Source organism: Podarcis erhardii, assembly GCF_964252035.2.
Source record: "Podarcis erhardii genome assembly, chromosome: 13".
Classification (NCBI taxonomy): domain Eukaryota; kingdom Metazoa; phylum Chordata; class Lepidosauria; order Squamata; family Lacertidae; genus Podarcis; species Podarcis erhardii.
Window position 1 is genome coordinate 45,772,481 of NC_138502.1, and position 21,457 is coordinate 45,793,937.

General features: G+C 45.8%; 1 protein-coding gene across 4 annotated transcripts in view; it reads right to left on the reverse strand.

Annotated features, from left to right (window-relative positions):
- Positions 1–20,733, reverse strand: part of CSGALNACT1 (chondroitin sulfate N-acetylgalactosaminyltransferase 1) — a 35,547-nt gene extending 14,814 nt beyond the window's left edge. Inside the window, exons 1-3 of one of the 4 annotated variants that reach the window (XM_081836330.1) lie at positions 20,167–20,733; positions 4,984–5,095; positions 1,545–2,447 (exon numbers count right to left, since the gene is read on the reverse strand). In XM_081836330.1, coding sequence (XP_081692456.1) covers positions 1,545–2,169 — 625 coding nt within the window. In that variant the 5' untranslated portion in view covers positions 2,170–2,447; positions 4,984–5,095; positions 20,167–20,733. Of the gene's footprint in view, positions 1–1,544; positions 2,448–4,983; positions 5,096–19,943 lie in introns of all 4 variants that reach the window. The other 3 variants (XM_081836329.1, XM_081836332.1, XM_081836331.1) reach the window with 3 other exon arrangements.
- Between the last annotated feature and the right edge of the window lie 724 nt (positions 20,734–21,457).

Genomic DNA, 21,457 nt, shown 5'->3' on the forward strand with positions numbered 1-21,457 from the left:
TCGACCTTGCTATTATTTTTATATTCTTCCTTTTCATTGCCTGTATTTTAAAATTTTATTGCAAGTATCAAAAATGAAATACAAAAACTGGTTGCTGCACTTAGCAGAAATTACCGTATATATACCTAACATGGCTCAGTAGGACGTGGGTGGCGCTGTGGGCTAAACCACAGACCTAGGGCTTGCCGATCAGAAGGCTGGCAGTTCGAATCCCCACGACGGGTGAGCTCCCGTTGCTCGGTCCCTGCTCCTGCCAACCTAGCAATTCGAAAGCACATCAAAGTGCAAGTAGATAAATAGCTACCGCTCCAGCGGGAAGGTAAACGGCGTTTCCATGCACTGCTCTGGTTTACCAGAAGCGGCTTAGTCATGCTGGCCACATGACCCGGAAGCTGTACACCGGCACCCTCGGCCAATAAAGCGAGATGAGCGCCGCAACCCCAGAGTCGGCCAGAACTGGACCTAATGGTCAGGGGTCCCTTTACCTTTAACAAGCCTTAAATGATGACAGTAGGCCCTTTAGTTTAAACCTGTGGCTGTGGCTTTCTCCCCCAAAGCTTCATTTTCGTTGTCATCCTGCCCTGGGCTAAGCTGGGTTCCAATATCTGAAAGAATACTACCTGGGAGAAGACATCTGGGGTTGGCTAGGGGGTTGATAAGTAGTGGACGGGGGTAGCGGGTGGGAATTTTGCTAAAGCAAAAACAGATACTGCATTCGCATTTTATGTGTTATTGTTATATGTGGTGTGGTGGTTAGAAGGCTGGACCAGGATTGGGGAGTCCAATGTTGAAATTGCTGCTTAGCCACAAATCCCACTAGGTGTCCTTGGGCCAATCACAGTCTCTCAGCCTAACCTACCTCACAGGGTTGTTGTCAGGTTAAAAAGTGGGGAGGAAGAGAACCAGATATGCCACCTTGAGCTCCTTGGAGCAGCCTTTCTCAACCTGTGGGTCCCCAGATGTTGTTGAACTACAACTCCCATTAACCCCTAGCTAGCAAGGCCAGAGCTCAGGGATGATGGGAGTTGTAGTCCAACAACATCTGGGGGCCAGCAGGTTGAGAACCACTGCCTTGGAGGAAAGATGAGACACAAATGTAATAAATTTATTTTAAAAGCAAATTTTGCCTCAACCAGGCCTTCTTCTGTCATCAGAGTGTTTGTATAAGTGTTCTGGTTTCATTTTCACTAAAACCCATTCCACACATTAAGTCTTTTAGGTATTTACCTAAGATGTTTGGGAAGAATACACCCCCAAAATGTGATTTGTGAATTAAACACAGATACAGATTATCTGGGGAAAGTAATCGGAGAGATTGGCGCCAGGTAGAATAGGCCCTTTGTTTACCGTTCAATTTCTAGAGTCTTTCTGTATTTTGCTACTGATCTTTACCAAAGGGACATTGGAACACTAGCACTTTTAATCCCATCCAAGCTTAGCTCGGCTTCTACCTGAGGACAGAAAAGGAGTCTCCCACCTTGTCTAAGGAATCCCATCCAAGAAACTCCCACACCAATCCCTGAGTGACTCCCAGGAATACACACCTTCTATGAAGTCAGAGGGGGAATATGCCCGGCGGTTTGTGTTGCTGTTCCTCTCCGGGCTGTTCAAAGTCTCCAAGCCCAGCTCAACAGCCTCCGCCAACTCATCTCGCTTGTCCTTCCGCACCGGCTTCTCCTCTGGGTGACGCGTCAAACCCATCTCTAGCTGGTACACTCTGTGAAGGGTGAAGCTCTCAAAGGGCACCGCGGCATACTCATTGGGCAGCTTCATTCCCGTGTGCACCTCTGCTTTGTCCACCTGGGAATGCAGGAACTGCAAGAGGGCTTTTTGGGGCTTCTCGGGGTCCCTCCGGTCTATCCCCACTCCCAACGAGTCCGTGCCTTGGATGTTCTTCAGCTGCTGGCTCCTTTCCTGGAGCTCATCCTTCAGCTCTGCAATCTGCCTCTTCAGACTGCTGATGTAGTCCCAGTGGTGTTCTTCCCTTTCCTGCAAGATTGCTTGGTACTCCTCTTTCCCCGTTGGGCTGTTGGCTCTGGGGAAGGCAAGCTGCTGGTTGTCACCTCGCGGGGTGCAGGCCAGCATGTAGAGCACAGACACCGCACAACACAGGACCACCAGCAGAACGGCCCCCCGAGGGAGCCATGCCACGATCCCTCGACGAACCATGTTCTGCTAAGCATCTGGCGGCAGCGCCCACATATTCCTCCGGTGCCAGGTCTAAGGTTTGCAGCCGCTTTCCCCAGGACCCAGTTTGCAAGCTGCCTGCATGGGCACACCTGGATTCGTTGACGAATGCTCTCTTAGCGGCATGCAGGCAACATGGAGGGAACGGGAAAGCATTGCATACATCAAAAGGCAAGCACAAAAGCCAACAGTGTGAGGCAACTCAATGGCATCAGCTGATGGTGTTTCAGTCTTGTTGGCTGGAAGCAGTGGAGAGCGATCTGAAAGGCAAATTAGATGAATACACTGTGTGAGGAAATTCATCTTCAAAAGAGGCCGTTTTACTCATGTCTGACTCATTGCAAGATATGATCTGTGGAAATGAAACCTGATCAACAGTTTGCTAGGGCCTGGTGTTTAATAGCTTCCTCGGGTTAAGAACTTAATTGGTTCAGGGTGTCCGTTCTTAACCTGAAACTGTTCTTAACCTGAGGTACCACTTTAGGTAATGAGGCCTCCTGCTGCTGCCACACCGCCGCCTCCACAAGATTTCTGTTCTCATCCTGAAGCAAAGTTCTTAACCCAAGGTACTATTTCTGGGTTAGAGGAGTCTGTAACCTGAAGCGTCTGTAACTTGAAGCAATAATAATAATAATAATAATAATAATAATAATAATAATAATAAATTATTATTTATACCCCACGCATCTGGCTGGGCTTCCCCAGCCACTCTGGGCGGCTTCCAACAGAATATTAAAATACAATAATCTATTAAACATTAAAAGGTTCTTTAAACAGGGCTGCCTTCCAATGTCTTCTAAAAGTCTGGTAGTTGTTGTTCTCTTTGACATCTGGTGGGAGGGCGTTCCACAGGGCGGGTGCCACTACTGAGAAGGCCCTCTGCCTGGTTCCCTGTAACTTGGCTTCTAGCAATGGGGGACCACCAGAAGGCCCTCGGCGCTGGACCTCAGTGTCCGGGAAGAACGATGGGGGTGGAGACGCTCCTTCAGGTCTACTGGACCGAGGCTGAGGTACCACTATTGTATTGTATTGTATTGTATTGTATTGTATTGTATTGTATTGTATTGTATTATTTTAAATGTAGGTTGATTGTCTGGGCTCTCTGTACGTACTTAATGAGCCAATGTAGCCTTGGGTTTTGCATTGGGGCCTTCCATGGATGGTACTCTTTGGTTCATGTTATGTGACGTTTGAATTAAATGACTGGCCTTCGCTTGGAGAGGAAGTCTAAGCTAGCCACAATGTACTTCTCGGACCTCAGTCCATGTCAGCTGCTGCCCACATGCGAGCAGAGCCAATGACAGGCAGAGCTTCCAGTTTTGCCCTCGCCCTATGGCTGCTGAGTTCTACGTGGGAAACGCTGAGGTGAAGATATAAATTTATATGCTACGCTTCCTCCTCTCAAAGGAGCCCTGGGCAGTAGACATAAGAGTGACAAAACAATTAAAAGCAATTCCAGTACAGTGGTACCTTGGGTTACGTACGATTCAGGTTACAGACTCCGCTAACCCAGAAATAGTACCTCGGGTTAAGAACTTAGCTTCAGGATGAGAACAAGAAATCATGCTCCGGAGGTGCGGAAGCAGTGGGAGGCCCCATTAGCTAAAGTGGTGCTTCAGGTTAAGAACAGTTTCAGGTTAAGTATGGACCTCCAGAACGAATTAAGTTCTTAACCCGAAGTACCACTGTACAGGTACAGGACCAGGGAAAGTCCTTACTTGTCGAAAGAGGATGGTCTTCAGCAAGCATTGAAAACACTACAGTAACAGCGCTTGCCTAATATTCCAGGGGAAGGAATTCCAAAGGGCAGGTGCTGCAACACAAAGGTTCGATTCCTATACTGTGTGCAAGAGGCTTCCTGATAAGATGATATCTATAGGATGCCCTTGTCAGATCAGTTGTGTTAAGTTGTGGGTGAACATATCAGACGACACAGCGATTCTTCAAACAGCTCTTGTTTATTCACAGGCCAGAACTGAAGGGTTCAGCCAGCCTGCTTATATAGAGCTCCAGTACAACGTAACTGTAACAACTTTCTGTAACTATCCAATCACTGAACGTCACTTTCGATCCCTTATTTGCATATGTGGACCTGAACTATCTACAGTATCCCCCTGCTGGCCCAGGGTGAGAACTTCAGTACATAACAAGTTGCATACATCAAAGGTGAGGCGATCTTTTAGTCAGGGGTCAGCAAACTTTTCCAGCAGGGGGCCACTGTCCCTCAGACCTTGTGGGGAGCCGGACTATATTTTGAAGGCAAAAAATGAATGAATTTCTATGCGCTACAAATAACCCAGAGATGCATTTTAAATGAAAGGACACATTCTACTCATGTAAAAACACGCTGATTTGCAGACCGTCTGCAGGCCAGATTTAGAAGGCGATTGGGCCGGATCCGGCCCCCAGGCCTTAGTTTGCCTACCCATGTTTTAAGGAATGAGAGGCTGAGAGGCAATGCCTAGTCTGGTTGTGGGGTGGGGCTGGGGGCTGGCTGACAGTAGACTGAGGTTGATGGAGCAGTGCTTTCTCTGCCCCAACGAATCAGCCTCCAGTGACCACAGTGACATAATGAAAGCTCAGCCTTGACGTGTTAAAAAAGGGAAAGGCAACGTGCTGTGCAAGTGTTTCCCCCCACCTCCATGCCCTGTTCAAGCTTAGCACCTAATTTTTGAATGTTTTACCCAAGTCAAATTAGGTTTTCACAATAAGGATGCTTGAAAGATTTTTCAATTCCAATGTTCCTTTCACATGGCGGCAAATAATTTACATTGATATCATGGACATGGTCCTTACCTTGTAAAATTCTTATTCTTCATCCCTGGGGCTGCAAGGGGTGAGCATGACTCAGCAACCTCTGAAAGGCCCAAGTTCCTTGGCACATCCAGTTAAAAAATGAGGTGGTGCCCTAAAAGACCATATCACAGATTACATACCCAGCCTATTACTATACTCTGCATCTTCTTACCAGGAGGTCCATTCTATGTGATGCAGGAATCAGTCCACTCTCTGGAATTCGTTCCCATTACATATCAGATAAGTGCTGTCTCTATTCTCTCTTTGGTGTTTGCTGAAGACCTCCTTTTTTCAGCAAGACTTTCAAGTGGAGATTCTTATCTCAGCCTGTATCTCTTTGGATTTGCAATTGTTTTATTGATGAGTGTTTGGGGATGTTTCTGCTGGTGGAAAGCCAATACATTTCCTTATATTGATGATAATTTTAGAAATGTAATGAATGTGAAGGAACTTTCTATCATCTTTGGTGGACCTGCCCAAGGGTTAAAGCCTACTGGGAAATGATCTATAATGAAATTAAGAAAGTCCTTAAGTGGACATTTGTAAAAAAACCGGAGGCTTTTCTCTTGGGCATGGTCGGCCAATTGGTACCAAAAAAAGATAAGATCTTTTTTATGTATGCAACTACAGCAGCAAGAATACTTCTAGCAAAGTATTGGAAGATGCAAGAATTACCTACTCTGGAAGAATGGCAGACGAAGGTGACTGAATTTATGGGACTGGCAGAGATGACCGGCAGAATCCGTGATCAGAGGAAGGAGACAGTGGAAGAGGACTGGAAAAAATTTAAATCATATCTTAAGAACTGTTGCAAAATTTTGGACTGATAAAATGTCAAGGGTTAAGAAATAGAGAATTATAGTTGGAAATATTTAAGTTAAGAAAATCATGAAGGAAATCAAATTTTGAAAAGGAATGAAGGATTGCTAAAAACTTTGGACACAGGGGTGCAGTGAAGGGGAGGCATGGGGAAGTCATGTATTGTTTGTTTGTTTGTTTAATTTTGTGTTTTTTTGTTTTATGAAAATTAATAAAAATTATTTATAAAAAAAAAAAAAGATAATTTTATTATTTACACCCCGTCCATCTGGCTGGGTTCCCCCAGCCACTCTGGGCAGCTTACAGAATATATAAAACATAATAAAGAATCAAACATTAAAAACTTTCCAATACAGGGCTGCCTTCAGATGTCTTCTAAAAGTCAGATATTTGTTTCTTTCCTTGACATCTGAAGGGAGGGTGTTCCACAGGGAGGGCACCACTACCGAGAAGGCCATAGTTCACAGTTAATGCATATGTTACTTTGAACCACCAGTGGGCACTGTTCATCTAGCAACCCAGCCAGCACTTGTTTGTAAGCCTCTAGGTCTAAGTTAACTTCACCCTAAACAGCTGAGCCTTGTTGCTGCTGTCTCCAGACAAAATGTCTGCTATTGCCCTCCCTTCTGTCTCCACTCACCACTCATCCTATAAATAGTTCCTGCATGCATAAAGCCTTTGAACTCCAGAAACTGTAAGTGCTTGTTCCAATCTAGTTCACCCAAGCTGCAAGGTCTGCTAACAGTTTTGTGGGAAGCCATTCATATAGCAGATGACCCTCTTCCTGAGCCTAAAGAACCACTGCCGGCCAGTGTAAGCTCGGCATACGGCGCCTTCATGTGTTCATCCCTCCGGGTTTGTTAGCACTTATAAATGCACTGTGTGGATGTTGACTGGAAAATCTGTTTTGAGTTGTTCTTGCAGTATTACATCATCTTTACTTCATATTTCTTATGGCTACTTATATTCGTTTGAACATCCATTTTTAAGCATATGTCATTTGCTTGGCCCCGAGGATTGCCCATGGTTGGAATGCATTGGGCATTCTTAATAAAAAGACAAGCTACTGAGTTTTAGCACCAGGTTGAGGCCTGCCTCTCCCTCCATTCTTCCCGTATCAGTGTCAACAGCTTAACACCTTTCCCCTCTTTTAGGCATTTCCCAAATGCCTATACCCTCCAGTCTCCCAAGTGCAAAGTGGCTTCTGACAGATAGCTATTCATCGAAGGAGGTCCACAAGGCGTATGAAATGCAGCTGTGTCCCTACACTTCATTTCGCACAATTACGCCTTTGACGGCAGTGATAGAAGCCGTGAAAGGATTAGTTGTGTGCTAACAGTATAAACTAAAATTACACCTTACCAATTTAGATGAATACTCCTGTTTATTTCTTAAAGCAGCAACAACCTTCAAGACTTTGGTCAGAGAGCTCTTCAAACAGCAACTGTCAAAAAGTTCTCAAGAGCAATACTTTCTTAAATATACAGGCCCTTATTCAGAGATCCTTCCCTACTGCACCGGTCATCCCCCCTCGTTTTGGAACTTATTTTGGGGGGATATTCAAGGAAAGGTCAGGGGACATTCAATGGCAGGGGTGCTGCTAGATTCTTAAAAGGTCCACGGCATAAATTTGCATACAATTTCCATATGCTAATTTGTTTTCTTGTAACTACACATTTAGGCCTTTGAGCGATTTAAGGTGGGAACACAACAAAGTAAAAGTACTGAAAATAAAGAATCCATCCCTAATGACTACTACACAAGCCCCAGGATACTGTGTATAGCTTTTCTCAAGTGAGTTGCATCTTTTTCCATAATAACCCCCGTTATCTCATGTGTTATTTGTTGTCTAAATTTCCAGAGGGGTAGCCAGAGTTAGGTGGTTGGAACAAAAACAGCAAAGAGTCTTATGACCCCTAAAAGGCAAAAACTTTGATGTTATCATCCAAAAGCATTTCACAAAATTCAGTGTTATGGGCTGCTCATTCTCATATAAGGCAATCCTGTTTTTCCTGTTTGTTTAGGAGATGGGAATATAAGTCAAAGGACACTAAAGAGGCAAATTGTTGAAATTCTACCTGCTTTGTAAATCTTTGGTAGTTAGGTAGTACAGTTACTTAAATTTGCATGAATCTGTTTGGTTTTCTTTGGTTAGGAGGTGGTAGCATGGCTGAGGTTGTACCTCGTGGGGAAAGAAATCTAACTCATGGTTTGTTGAATGCTCATTATCCTTCACAGCACTTTAAGACAATGTTGTCTGTAGCTCTGTCCTTTGTCTCCTAAGTTGATCTCTTCACTCACAATGGTGAAGAGATATTTCAAAGTAGTAGACATGGGCAGTTTTAGTAAATTATGCTAGTTCATTTTGGGGAGCAGAACAGGTTATTATCAGCGGCGTACTGTGGGTTGTCAGCACCCGGGGCAAGGCAAGTAATTTGCGCCCCCTAACCCAGGGCAAGGCAAGTAATTTGCGCCCCTAACCTGCCGCCGCTGCCAGCTTCTTCTTGCTGCTGCCTGGGCTGGGGTATTTACGGTAAGGTAGCCACGGCGGCGGCGGGTCCATGTCAGGTGATCTGAGGCAAGTTGCCGCTGGCGCTGCCGCCCAAACGACGCCACTTGCCCGGAGGAGGAGGGCAGAGAGGCGAGGAAAATGCAACATGGCCCAGCAGCTGCAGCTGCAGCAGCAGCGGCGGCAGCGGGGCTGTGAGGAGGGGCTGCCTGGCGCGCCCTCCGCGGCCCTGACGCGTGGGGACCATGGTGAGCGCTGAGAGCCGCTGCCTGCCGGACGCCTTCAGCCCGGATGCGCGCACAGCTCGTCGGTTCCGCGAGACATGGGGCTCTGCTACAGCCTGCGCCCGAGGCTCTTCGGCGACTCCGGAGGCAGCGAGCGCGCCCCACCCAGATGTTGCGCCCGGTGCGGCCGGCCCCCCCTGCACCCCCACGCTACGCCACTGGTTATTATCATCATCATCATCATCATCATCATCATCATCATCATCATTACTACAATTTGTATACTGCCCATCACCTATAGATCTCTGGGTGGTTCACAACAGGCTCCCCTGCATATATGAAGCTGGTAATTGGAAGAAATATGTATTTACTGCCTCTTAGCAGAAGAGCTAATGTGGTATAATAGTTGAAATGTTGGACTTCCACAACATTCAACTCCCTGATCAGCCATGATGTTTGCTGGATGACCTGGCTTGCGTGACAAGATAAGCTAAACTATAGTTTACAAGGATTGTGCCAATGTGCCAGCTCCCAGAGAGGAGTCTTGATGGCACACTAAGCCAAAGATTGGCTTAATACAGTGTAAAGGTAAAGGTAAAGGGACCCCTGACCTTTAGGTCCAGTTGTGGCCGACTCTGGGTTTGCAGCGCTCATTTCGCTTTACTGGCCGAGGGAGTCGGCATACAGCTTCCGGGTCATGTGGCCAGCATGACTAAGCCGCTTCTGGCAAACCAGAGCAGTGCACAGAAACGCCGTTTACCTTCCCGCAGGAGCGGTACCTATTTATCTACTTGCACTTTGACGTGCTTTCGAACTGCTAGGTTGGCAGGAGCAGAGACTGAGCAACGGGAGCTCACCCCATCATGGGGATTTGAACTGCCGACGTTCTGATCGGCGAGTCCTAGGCTCTGTGGTTTAACCCACAGCGCCACCCACATCCCTAACGCAGTGTACATGGGAGCAAAAAAAGACCAGGGAGCAGGACCGGCCCATCCATGAGGCAAGGTGGGCCGACTGCCTCAGGTGGTAGGATCCACAGGAGCAGCAGATTCGGCCTCCAAGGAATGCATTATCATCTGACAGGGTTTCGAGGGCTACAGAACATTCCTTTGAGGCCAGATCTGCTCCCTTCCTTGGCACTCCCCCCCCCCCAGCTGCCTCCACAGTGGCCTCTTGGCAAATAGGAGGCACTGCCCCCCCCCCCGCCTGACAACCGTTGATTCCCACTTCAACTATTGGCTAAGGTAGATTTTCTCCTGTCTCGCAGGTTTTTGCAGTCCTGCTAAGCCGCAGTTTGGCTTACTGGCATCTCATCTGCAAACCAGATCGTTATATTGCAGCCTTATCTTAAACCAGATCATTATATTGCAGCCTTATCTTATTCAAACAGCTGTTAACAAGGATAACATTGTGGGGCTGCAGGTAGGAGGGAAGAGGCTGTGCCCATTGCCTTGAGGTACTTGGAGAAAGTGTAGGATCAGAAAGTACTGGAAAAATAACATCTACTATAACATCCGAGCAGAAAGTTCCCAGTAAGTTGGTAATTTTGCATTCTGTTAATTTAAACAGTGTTGTTCTACTCCTAGATAATTAGGAATCTCAACTGTTACGGTATATATTGGAAGCTCTGTTGCACAACGTCTCTCTCCATGTGCATATATAGGACATAAACTTGTGTCCCACAACTATATCCCTCTACTTGAAAGTAAGGTACCTGGAAATCAATAGGGCTTACTTCCAGGTAAATAGGTACCGTGTAAATTGTTCATTTTACACTGCCCGGTAACATGCTCTCAATTTAAACTCTAGGAAGCTTTGTTAAACAGCTTAACACTGCATATTATTATTTTGCGTAGACAGCGTCATCTGTATACATGAATGGAATGGCCAAAAAAAGAGAAATGAGTCTCTGTCCCAAAGACCTTACAATCATAATGTCAACAGTGGGGGTGACAGGAAAAGGAGAGGAGGAAAAGGAGAGGCCCGAGCAAAGGCGAGTGTTGCTTTTAGTTTCGTCCAAATAACACATGCTAACAGTCAGAGAGAGAAGAGAAAAACTTACAGGAAAGGTTATTCTGTCCGCCTCAATCTTTCTTTGCAGGGTCCTTCAGCAAAAGGAATTATCAGCAGGCGGTTTTGCACTTTCTTCTAATGTCCAAAGGCAGGGGGAACTCTGAGTGCTGAGGGATTCTGCCTCCTCCCACTGGCCATTACATCATTCTACTCCTTTAGGTAACTTCCAGGACTACCACCACCACCCGACCTCCTCCCCCTATTTATATTACAGCATTTCACATTATGCTTTCTGAATGAAATGACTTTTTTCACTGAGGTTGCATGAACCCAGCATGCTAGATTTGCATTCAGCATAATGGATCGAGTTTCCTTTCCCAGACATGAGATCACAACTGAAGACTTTCCCAGTCACTCCTTAGTATTTTCTGCTGCTAACTTAATTCCACTTCCATTAAGGCGATTGGGCTGTAACTTTATCAAGGCTTCATTGTCTGTCGCAGAAGATAAGACTGTTCCGAGACAGGAAGCATTTGATGATGAGAATCTGCTACAGTGTTTATTACAGATGTTTAAAGGAAACCCACAGCTTCTGGGTTCTGCTTTACAGGGAAAGAAACAAATGAGGAAGCAAAGCTTGATATAATTTCAATCAATCAGACTTAAAGGGCCCAGTATATATAGTTAATTAACAAGTTTTGTGGCCAGGCTGTATTGTTTTTATCCGAATACAAACTGAAGAGTGCGCAAGCCTGGACAAAAGCTTCCATCAAAAGGTATAAACAGAGCTTCAGTTGCATCCAGAATAAACCTCTGTGCATTTTCCAGCAGACTTTGTAGAGTACTACTACAGCAGACAGGGACGTGGGTGGTGCTGTGGGTTAAACCACAGAGCCTAAGACTTGCCGATCAGAAGGTTGGTGGTTCGAATCCCTGTGACGGGGTGAGCTCCTGTTGTTCGGTCCCTGCTCCTGCCCACCTAGCAGTTCGAAAGCACGTCAAAGTGCAAGTAGATAAACAGGTACCACTCCAGCAGGAAGGTAAACGGCGTTTCTGTGCGCTGCTCTGGTTCACCAGAAGCAGCTTAGTCATGTTGGCCACACGACCCAGAAGCTGTACGCCGGCTCCCAATAAAGCGAGATGAGCGCCGCAACCCCAGAGTCGGTCACGACTGGACCTAATGGCCAGGGGTCCCTTTACCTTACTACAGCAGCTATTGTGGCTAATAAATAACCATTGATAACTCTATCGCCTTCAATGGTCTTCCTAATTGCTTTTAAAAAGTATGCCAGTACACACCACCACATCTTGAGAGCATCTCAAAGCTCATCACCACTGTCAGAGTCACCCGTGGTCCCAGCTCACAAGAGACCAAAGTCCACTCCAGCTTATGTACAAAAGCTTTTATTGAAGAACATCAGTAGCTTTACATCCGAGGTCCGTGACCCTACGTCTGTTACCCTTAGACCGCTGAAGTCCCCTCTGAGTCACTCCCGCCTCGACACCAGTTTAAGAGGCTTGTACTGGTCCACCTCTTTCTCTCTTTCCTTTTCCGCAGGGTCTTTCTGCCCCCCTGTGTTCTCTCCCTTCGGGACTCTCCAGAGGCTGAATCCTCTGCCGCCTCCTCCCCCCTCCTTCGGGCTTTGGGACCAGGCTCCTCCCCGGGACTCTCTTCATTTCCGCGCGCCTCCCATTTTGAACTTGGCGCGCTTACGTTGCTCCTGACCTTCCTTTTGACAGTTACACTCCCCTCAATACTACTTTCCTCCCCTTCCGGCAGGACGTTTTGCCCTGATCTCCTTCCCCTCTCTGCTTCCTGTTCTGCTCCTTCTGACACACTGGTCACTCCTCCCCCCTCACTCCGTTCCAGCGGAGCAGCCGGTCTCGCTCTCCAACTCCCACTGGGGGTTCCCCCTTCGTTTCCCTGCTCCTGACTGCTTCCCCCTCTAGCTCCCCTTGGCTTGACCAGAGGGGCTCCCTTTTGGGAGTCCTCCGATTCACTGGACGGACTCATGGACAATCTTGGGTCATTGTCATCCTCTTCCTCGTCAGTCTGGAATCCTTCCCCCTCACTCTGCGTCTCTCTCCCTGAACCCCTGACAACCACCATCCCTAAAACCATCTGCTTTGCTTTCAGGCATGATTGTATCTGTTGCTGACCATCCCAGACAAAACTCTTCAGTTCTAGTTACAGATAGGTAGCCGTGTTGGTCTGCCATAGTCAAAACAAAAAATTCCTTCCAGTAGCACCTTAAAGACCAACTAAGTTAGTTCTAGGTATGAGCTTTCGTGTGCATGCAAACTTCTTCAGATTCTTCACGGTATCTGAAGAAGTGTGCATGCACACGAAAGCTCATACCTAGAACTAACTTAGTTGGTCTTTAAGGTGCTACTGGAAGGAATTTTTTGTTTTTTCTTCAGTTCTGTGAGCCTGGGCCATATCAGATGAGTTCTCTATTTCACTGTGGTTGTTGTTGTTGTTTAGTCGTTTAGTCGTGTCCGACTCTTCGTGACCCCATGGACCAGAGCGCGCCAGGCACTTCTGTCTTCCACTGCCTCCCGCAGTTTGGTCAGACTCATGTTTGTAGCTTCGAAGACACTATCCAACCATCTCGTCCTCTGTCGTCCCCTTCTCCTTGTGCCCTCCATTTTTCCCAACATCAGGGTCTTTTCCAGCGAGTCTTCTCTTCTCATGAGGTGGCCAAAGTATTGGAGCCTCAGCTTCACGATCTGTCCTTCCAGTGAGCACTCAGGGCTGATTTCCTTAAGAATGGATCGGTTTGTTCTTCTTGCAGTCCATGGGACTCTCAAGAGTCTCCTCCAGCACCATAATTCAAAAGAATCAATTCTTCGGCGATCTGCCTTCTTTATGGTCCAGCTCTCACTTCCATACATCACTACTGGGAAAACCATAGCTTTTACTATACGGACCTTTGTTGGCAAGGTGATGTCTCTACTTTTTAAGATGCTATCTAGGTTTGTCATTGCTTTCCTCCCAAGAAGCAGGTGTCTCTTAATTTCGTGGCTGCTGTCGCCATCTGCAGTGATCATGGAGCCCAAGAAAGAAAAATCTCTCACTGCCTCCATTTCTTCTCCTTCTATTTGCCAGGAGGTGATGGGACCAGTGGCCATGATCTTCGTTTTTTTGATGTTGAGCTTCAGACCATATTTTGCACTCTCCTCTTTCACCCTCAACAAAAGGTTCTTTAATTCCTCCTCACTTTCTGCCGTCAAGGTTGTGTCATCTGCATATCTGAGGTTGTTGATATTTCTTCCGGCAATCTTAATTCCGGCTTCGGATTCATCCAGCCCAGCCTTTCGCATGATGAATTCTGCATATAAGTTAAATAAGCAGGGAGACAATATACAGCCTTGTCGTACTCCTTTCCCAATTTGGAACCAATCAGTTGTTCCATATCCAGTTCTAACTGTAGCTTCTTGTCCCACATAGAGATTTCTCAGGAGACAGATGAGGTGATCAGGCACTCCCATTTCTTTAAGAGCTTGCCATAGTTTGCTGTGGTCGACACAGTCAAATGCTTTTGCATAGTCAATGAAGCAGAAGTAGATGTCTTTCTGGAACTCTCTGGCTTTCTCCATAATCCAGCGCATGTTTGCAATTTGGTCTCTGGTTCCTCTGCCTCTTCTAAATCCAGCTTGCACTTCTGGGAGTTCTCGGTCCACATACTGCTTGAGCCTTCCTTGTAGAATTTTAAGCATAACCTTGCTAGCGTGTGAAATGAGTGCAATTGTGCGGTAGTTGGAGCATTCTTTGGCACTGCCCTTCTTTGGGATTGGGATGTAGACTGATCTTCTCCAATCCTCTGGCCACTGCTGAGTTTTCCAAACTTGCTGGCATATTGAGTGTAGCACCTTAACAGCATCATCTTTTAAAATTTTAAATAGTTCAGCTGGAATACCATCACTTCCACTGGCCTTGTTATTTGCAGTGCTTTCTAAGGCCCATTTGACTTCACTCTCCAGGATGTCTGGCTCAAGGTCAGCAACCCCACTACCTGGGGTGTACGAGACATCCATATCTTTCTGGTATAATTCCTCTGTGTATTCTTGCCACCTCTTCTTGATGTCTTCTGCTTCTGTTAGGTCCTTACCACTTTTGTCCTTTATTATGGTAATCTTTGAACGAAATGTTCCTTTCATATCTCCAATTTTCTTGAACAGATCTCTGGTTCTTCCCATTCTGTTGTTTTCCTCTATTTCTTTGCATTGCTTATTTAAGAAGGCCTTCTTATCTCTCCTTGCTATTTTTTGGAAATCTGCATTCAATTTCCTGTATCTTTCTCTATCTCCCTCGCATTTTGCTTGCCTTCACTCCCCCGCTATTTGTAAGGCCTCGTTGGACAGCCACTTTGCTTTCTTGCATTTCCTTTTCATTGGGATGGTTTTCGTTGCTGCCTCCTGTATAATGTTGCGAGCCTCCATCCATAGTTCTTCAGGCACTCTGTCCAGCAGATCTAAATCCTTAAACCTGTTCCTCACTTCCACTGTGTATTCATAAGGGATTTGATTTAGATTGTATCTTACCGGCCCAGTGGTTTTTCCTACTTTCTTCAGTTTAAGCTTGAATTTTGCTATAAGAAGCTGATGATCTGAGCCACAGTCAGCTCCAGGTCTTGTTTTTGCCGACTGTATCGAGCTTCTCCATCTTTGGCTGCAGAGAATATAATCAATCTGATTTCGATGCTGCCCATCTGGTGATGTCCACGTGTAGAGTCGTCTCTTGTGTTGTTGGAAAAGTGTGTTTGTGATGACCAGCTTGTTCTCTTGACAGAACTCTATTAGCCTTTGCCCTGCTTCATTTTGCTCTCCAAGGCCAAACTTGCCAGTTGTTCCTTTTATCTCTTGGTTCCCTACTTTAGCATTCCAATCTCCTATAATGAGAAGAACATCCTTCTTTGGTGTCACTTCTATAAGGTGTTGTAAGTCTTCATAGAATTGGTCAATTTCAGTTTCTTCCGCACCAGTAGTTGGTGCATAAACTTGGATTACTGTTATGTTAAAAGGTCTGCCTTGGATTCGTATCGAGATCATTCTATCATTTTTGAGATTGCAACCCAGTACTTCTTTCGCAACTCTTTTGTTGACTATGAGGGCCACTCCATTTCTTTTGCGGGTTTCTTGCCCACAGTAGTAGATATGATGGTCATCCGAACTGAATTCGCCCATTCCCGTCCATTTTAGCTCACTGATGCCCAGGATGTCAATATTTATTCTTGCCATCTCATTTTTGACCACATCCAACTTACCCAGGTTCATGGTTCTTACATTCCAGGTTCCTATGCAATATTTTTCTTTACAGCATTGGACTTTCCTTTCGCTTCCAGGCATATCCGCAACTGAGCGTCCTTTCGGCTTTAGCCCAGCCGCTTCATCAGCTCTGGATCTACTTGTACTTGTCCTCCGCTCTTCCCCAGTAGCATGTTGGACGCCTTCCGACCTGAGGGGCTCATCTTCCAGCGTCATAACTTTTATATGCCTGTTGTCTTTGTCCATGGAGTTTTCTTGGCAGGGATACTGGAGTGGCTTGCCGGTTCCTCCTCCAGGTGGATCACGTTTGGTCAAAACTCTCCACTATGACCTGTTCATCTTGGGTGCCCTGCTCGGCATAGTTCATAGCTTCTCTGAGTTCTTCAAGCCCCTTCGCCACGACAAGGCAGTGATCCATGAAGGGGCAGTGATCCATGAAGGGGCAGTGATCCACTTCACTGTGGTAAGTTTGTACAAACAAGGCACTTACTTACACTGGCCTGTTGGAATGAGAAGCCAGACGAGTGTTCCTGGACTTCCTTGGTGACATTCCAGATCTTCCGTAATAAGCGTTTTTAATTACTTGAGTTGGCACTTAGCCTGGTGCAAAAGTAATTTCTATGCTGAAGCAAATATACATAATTCAGTGTTAGAAGTATGTTGTGTCGGTCGTAGATATGATGGCAAGCACCTGTGAGGAGTACTGAGAGGAAATATAAGCAAAGCCCAGCTGATTGAGCATTTCTCTCCCTGCCACTGTTGAAACAAAACCGCCTCCTCTGAAGCTGCTATTTGCATTTAAAGGGAAGCGACTTGGTTTTGCATGTCTGTAATGATGTTTGGGCGCTGATATTGGATCCTCACTGATATGGCGCTGATATTAGGAGGAATGAAAGAACCTTTTATTGAGGGTGAAAGAGGAGAGTGCAAAATATGGTCTGAAACTCAACATCAAAAAAACGAAGATCATGGCCACTGGTCCCATCACCTCCTGGCAAATAGAAGGGGAAGAAATGGAGGCAGTGAGAGGATTTTACTTTATTGGGCTCCATGATCACTGCAGATGGTGACAGCAGTCATGAAATTGAAAGACGCCTGCTTCTTGGGAGAAAAGCAATGACAAACCTAGGCAGCATCTTAAAAAGCAGAGACATCACCTTGCCGACAAAGGTCCGTATAGTTAAAGCTATGGTTTTCCCAGTAGTGATGTATGGAAGTGAAAGCTGGACCATAAAGAAGGCTGATCGCTGAAGAATAGATGCTTTTGAATTATGGTGCTGGAGGAGACTTGAGAGTCCCATGGACTGCAAGAAGATCAAACCTATCCATTCTGAAGGAAATCAGCCCTGAGTGCTCACTGGAAGGACAGATCCTGAAGCTGAGGCTCCAATACTTTGGCCACCTCATGAGAAGAGAAGACTCCCTGAAAAAGACCCTGATGTTGGGAATGATGGAGGGCCCAAGGAGAAGGGGACGACAGAGGACGAGATGGTTGGATAGTGTTCTCGAAGCTACCAGCATGAGTTTGACCAAACAGCGGGAGGCAGTGGAAGACAGAAGTGCCTGGCATGCTCTGGTCCATGGGGTCACGAATAGTCGGACACGACTAAGCGACTAAACAACAACAACATGGGATCCTCAGTAATCCAGGAAGGCCAGTGCTTGTGAGCCCAGGCAGGGCCGGCCCATCCGTGAGGCAAGATGAGGCAACTGTCTCAGGCGGCAGGATCCACTGGTGCAGCAGATCCCAATGCCAATATTTATTAGCCCTTGTTCCTGATGTAGATCTTCCTTTACTCCTCCTACCCTGGCATAGAGGGGGCTGCCATTTTGGGGTCTGCCTCAGGTGTCAGAATGTCTCGGGTTGGCCCTGGGCCCCAGAGAGTAAACACACCTTGCATTCCAAATGCATTATTTGTTTGGCACCTGTGTGCCCCTTCACTCAGACCCCAGTCCTGCACTTTAATACATGATTGTACATACAGGCATAACTCGGGTTACAGACACTTTAAGTTGCGTTTTTTTGGGTTACAGACACGCTGAAACTCGGAAGTACCAGAATGGGTTACTTTCGGGTTTCAGTGGTCACGCAGAAGTTGCGAACGTGCCTCCCGCACGGATCACGTTCGCAACCGGAGCGTCCACTGTACTGGATTTGAAAGACACAGGTCTGTTGTTGTCATCTGAACCTGTGTCACCAGTCTGGCAGGTTTTGCATGTGGGCTGTATACATATGCACAACTCAAGACGTGCATTTGGCAACATTTTCTGATTTAGTTTAGTTAGCCCTGCTGCAAAGCAAACATTCATGTTATCCTTCACTTCAGTATCCCCAGGCTTCGTACAACACACATGTCAATCAGCACACCAGTCTCCTAAAGTAATACAGTGGTACCTCAGGTTAAGTACTTAATACGTTTCGGAGGTCCGTTCTTAACCTGAAACTGTTCTTAACCTGAAGCACCACTTTAGCTAATGGGGCCTCCTGCTGCCGTCGTGCTGCCGTCATGCGATTTCTGTTCTCATCCTGAAGCAAAGTTCTTAACCTGAAGCACTATTTCTGGGTTAGTGGAGTCTGTAACCTGAAGTGTATGTAACCTGAAGCATCTGTAACCTGAGGTACCACTGTAATAGAAATTACAAAAACAACAAAACCCAGACTCGTGCAGTATCTTAAAGACTAAATAAATTTATATGCTGCAGCAGACTGACAGAGCTACTCCCCCTTATCTCTCTCTCTTTTTTTTCAGGGTTTCCTAAACTTTGGTCTCCAGCTGGTTTCGGACTACAATTCCCATCATCCCTGACCACTGGTTCTGCTAGCTAGGGATGATGGGAGTTGTAGTCCAACAACAGCTGGTGACTCAAGTTTTGGAAAGCCTGATACATCATTTCCTTCAAATTTGAATCATAAGTACCTCACCTTAAAGACAAACAAATTTATGATAGAAGAAGCTTTTGTGGGCTAGAGATATCACTAAATCAGATGCACAAAATGCAAGAAAAAATAAAATTAAAACCACCTACTTGGTTGCCAATATCTCTCCTGATTAAAAAATCCTGTATTTTTATGTTACTTTCAAACTTCTACACTGCACTTTCTTTTGAGAAATTAAGTCACCTTCAAAACATACCATTCTCTTTGTCCTTATAAATACTGCTATGCGCTCCAGGCTTTGGGGATATGGCAGACTGCCCAGGTGAAAGTAAATATATTTGGTATGGGAACTTGGCAGCCAAGAGCCCATTTCTAAAATATTCCTTCCCTAGCACAGGGTCTAGTACGGTCTTTTTATGCTTCAGAGTTTCCAGGTCTCTGAGATTTTGGTGGTCATATACTCAGGGACTCTGAGTGCAGAAGTTAAAATCTTAGGGTGGAGAGTCAGAGGGTGTGCTTTTTGCTCTGCTCCTATCCCTAGCAGTTCAAAAGCACATCAAAGTGCAAGTAGATAAATAGGTACCACTCCGGCGGGAAGGTAAACGGCATTTCCGTGTGCTGCTCTGGTTTGCCAGAAGCGGCTTAGTCATGCTAGCCACATGACCCGGAAGCTGTACGCCAGCTCCCTCGGCCAATAAAGCGAGATGAGTGCCGCAACCCCAGAGTCAGTCACAACTGGACCTAATGGTCAGGGGTCCCTTTACCTTTACCTTAAGAAATGCACAAGGTCTGCTTTGAAACAAAATAAGTTCATACACTACTGGAAAATCCCCACAAGGTGCAATACTTTACGTTATGCTTGTCTATCTTCTTTGACATCCTAAATTTGCTAACTCATACACAAAATCCATTTGCCACCGCCATGCTGAAGGAGATCTGTCTTCTCAACAGATTATTATTTTTAAGCAATTTCATATAATTTCATTGTTATAATTGATAAATATCTGGGGGTTTTGATGCAACCATCCTAAACACACAAACTAGATAGGGACGAAGCCTTATTAAACACTCAAGTTAGCTGCAAGTAAGATGTTGAAATCCATAGTGTTGGGTTTTTTTCCCATGCATTTAATTTTAATTGGCTTGCAGAAATGGCAACGAACAACATTGTAAATGCAGCCCAGTTGTGAACAGTCATGTCTTTTCAAGATATGCTTTCTAATATGAGAGAAGAGAACAAGGAACTTACCTCTGTCAGAGGTTAGAGAAAGGAGTATTTTCTTAGTCTGCTTTTCCTTTAAAAAGTGCACTGCTGTTTTGATCAAATAAAAAAATTTAAAAAGCCAAAGCATTTCAGATAAATGTCTACCGTACCATGCAAATACAAGTTACAAGGAAATTACTAGGCAGGTAAGGAATTCAAAAGTATACATCTTCCAAAACTGTCTGTCCTAAAATTCTTTGTTACTTACAAAATTGTAAGCAAGTATCCTACATGTACTCTTCCATACTGCTGGGCATTGCTGTCTTCCGTGAGGTGCAAGACATAACTTTGTTCCAACTTTCAAAATGAGGATAATTTATTATCTTGCATAAGACACACTGGAGATCACGGAAGACTTCTTTAAAATGCAAAGATTTTTTTAAAAAACCCACACTTAACGCTCACCAGCTTTTTAATTCCTGAGCATTGCTAACTTGCCACCGAGTTAAAAACACCCCTTGCTAGGGCAGCGCTTGGCTGTCAAATGGTCAGGAGTTCAGCCGCAGATCTGCAATGAGAGCCTTGTGTTCCTTTCCAGTTTCCTGACAGAAAACAGGAAGGTGAGTGTGTGTTGGGAGGCGAGGAAGAGAACTCAGCCTCATGGAATGAACTGGTCAAGAAGATATCCTCACATAAACTTGCATCTGAAGAGGGAAAAAAATCACAAACCCAAATTGTCCAGGCAGGTTTAAGAGGAAATGGGGGCAGGGGGTGGACACACACACACAGGAGAGAACAGTTTTCTGTTGCGTCAAAGAGCCTAGTGTGCAAATCGGAACAGGGAATGGAGTTGTTAAACTGGCCAGCCCTGGCTGAAGACAGCTTTTCAATATGCTCTTGGCATAGTCTATTTTCCGCTGGCTGGAGGCTAGCTTTGCTCTCTCCCCTGCCCCCTCCCCCCTTATCCTTTAAAAAACAACAACAAAACAAAACAAAACCCAGATGATCTCTGTAGAATTCCCACATGGACACTACTTGCTAGATGAACAATTGTCTGAGGTATAGGGAGGCAGGTCCCCCCCCACTCAGGAAACTGAAGAGCGGAAATGCAGTTCATACTTCCTGCAAGATTAAGAATTCCACAGACACTCAGTAAGATCAGGCTGAGATTGAATCCTGGTAAGACAGGGGCAGTTTCTGGCCTCTGTCTCTGCAATGATCCTGTAGAAATCTGGTACATCATCACCATGCTACAGATGTAGAGGGCTGTTGAGAGACTGCCTAAGGCCACCTGAGTTTTCTTGCACTAACATTTCATGAAAATAGAGACTTATTTAATGTGCTGGCTGAGGCCGGTGAGAGTTACAAGTCCAAAATATCTGGGAATGGAGGAGGGCAGCACGACACTCAGTTAGCACTCAGGGCCAGCTCAAGACATTTTGCTGCCTGAGGCGAAGGACAAGGTGCTGCCCTCTCCTAAGGCACATACAGAAACCAACCGGACCAGTACTTGCTTACTGCAATACTCGTGAAAGGATAGTGTCTTCTACTGGAGGGCA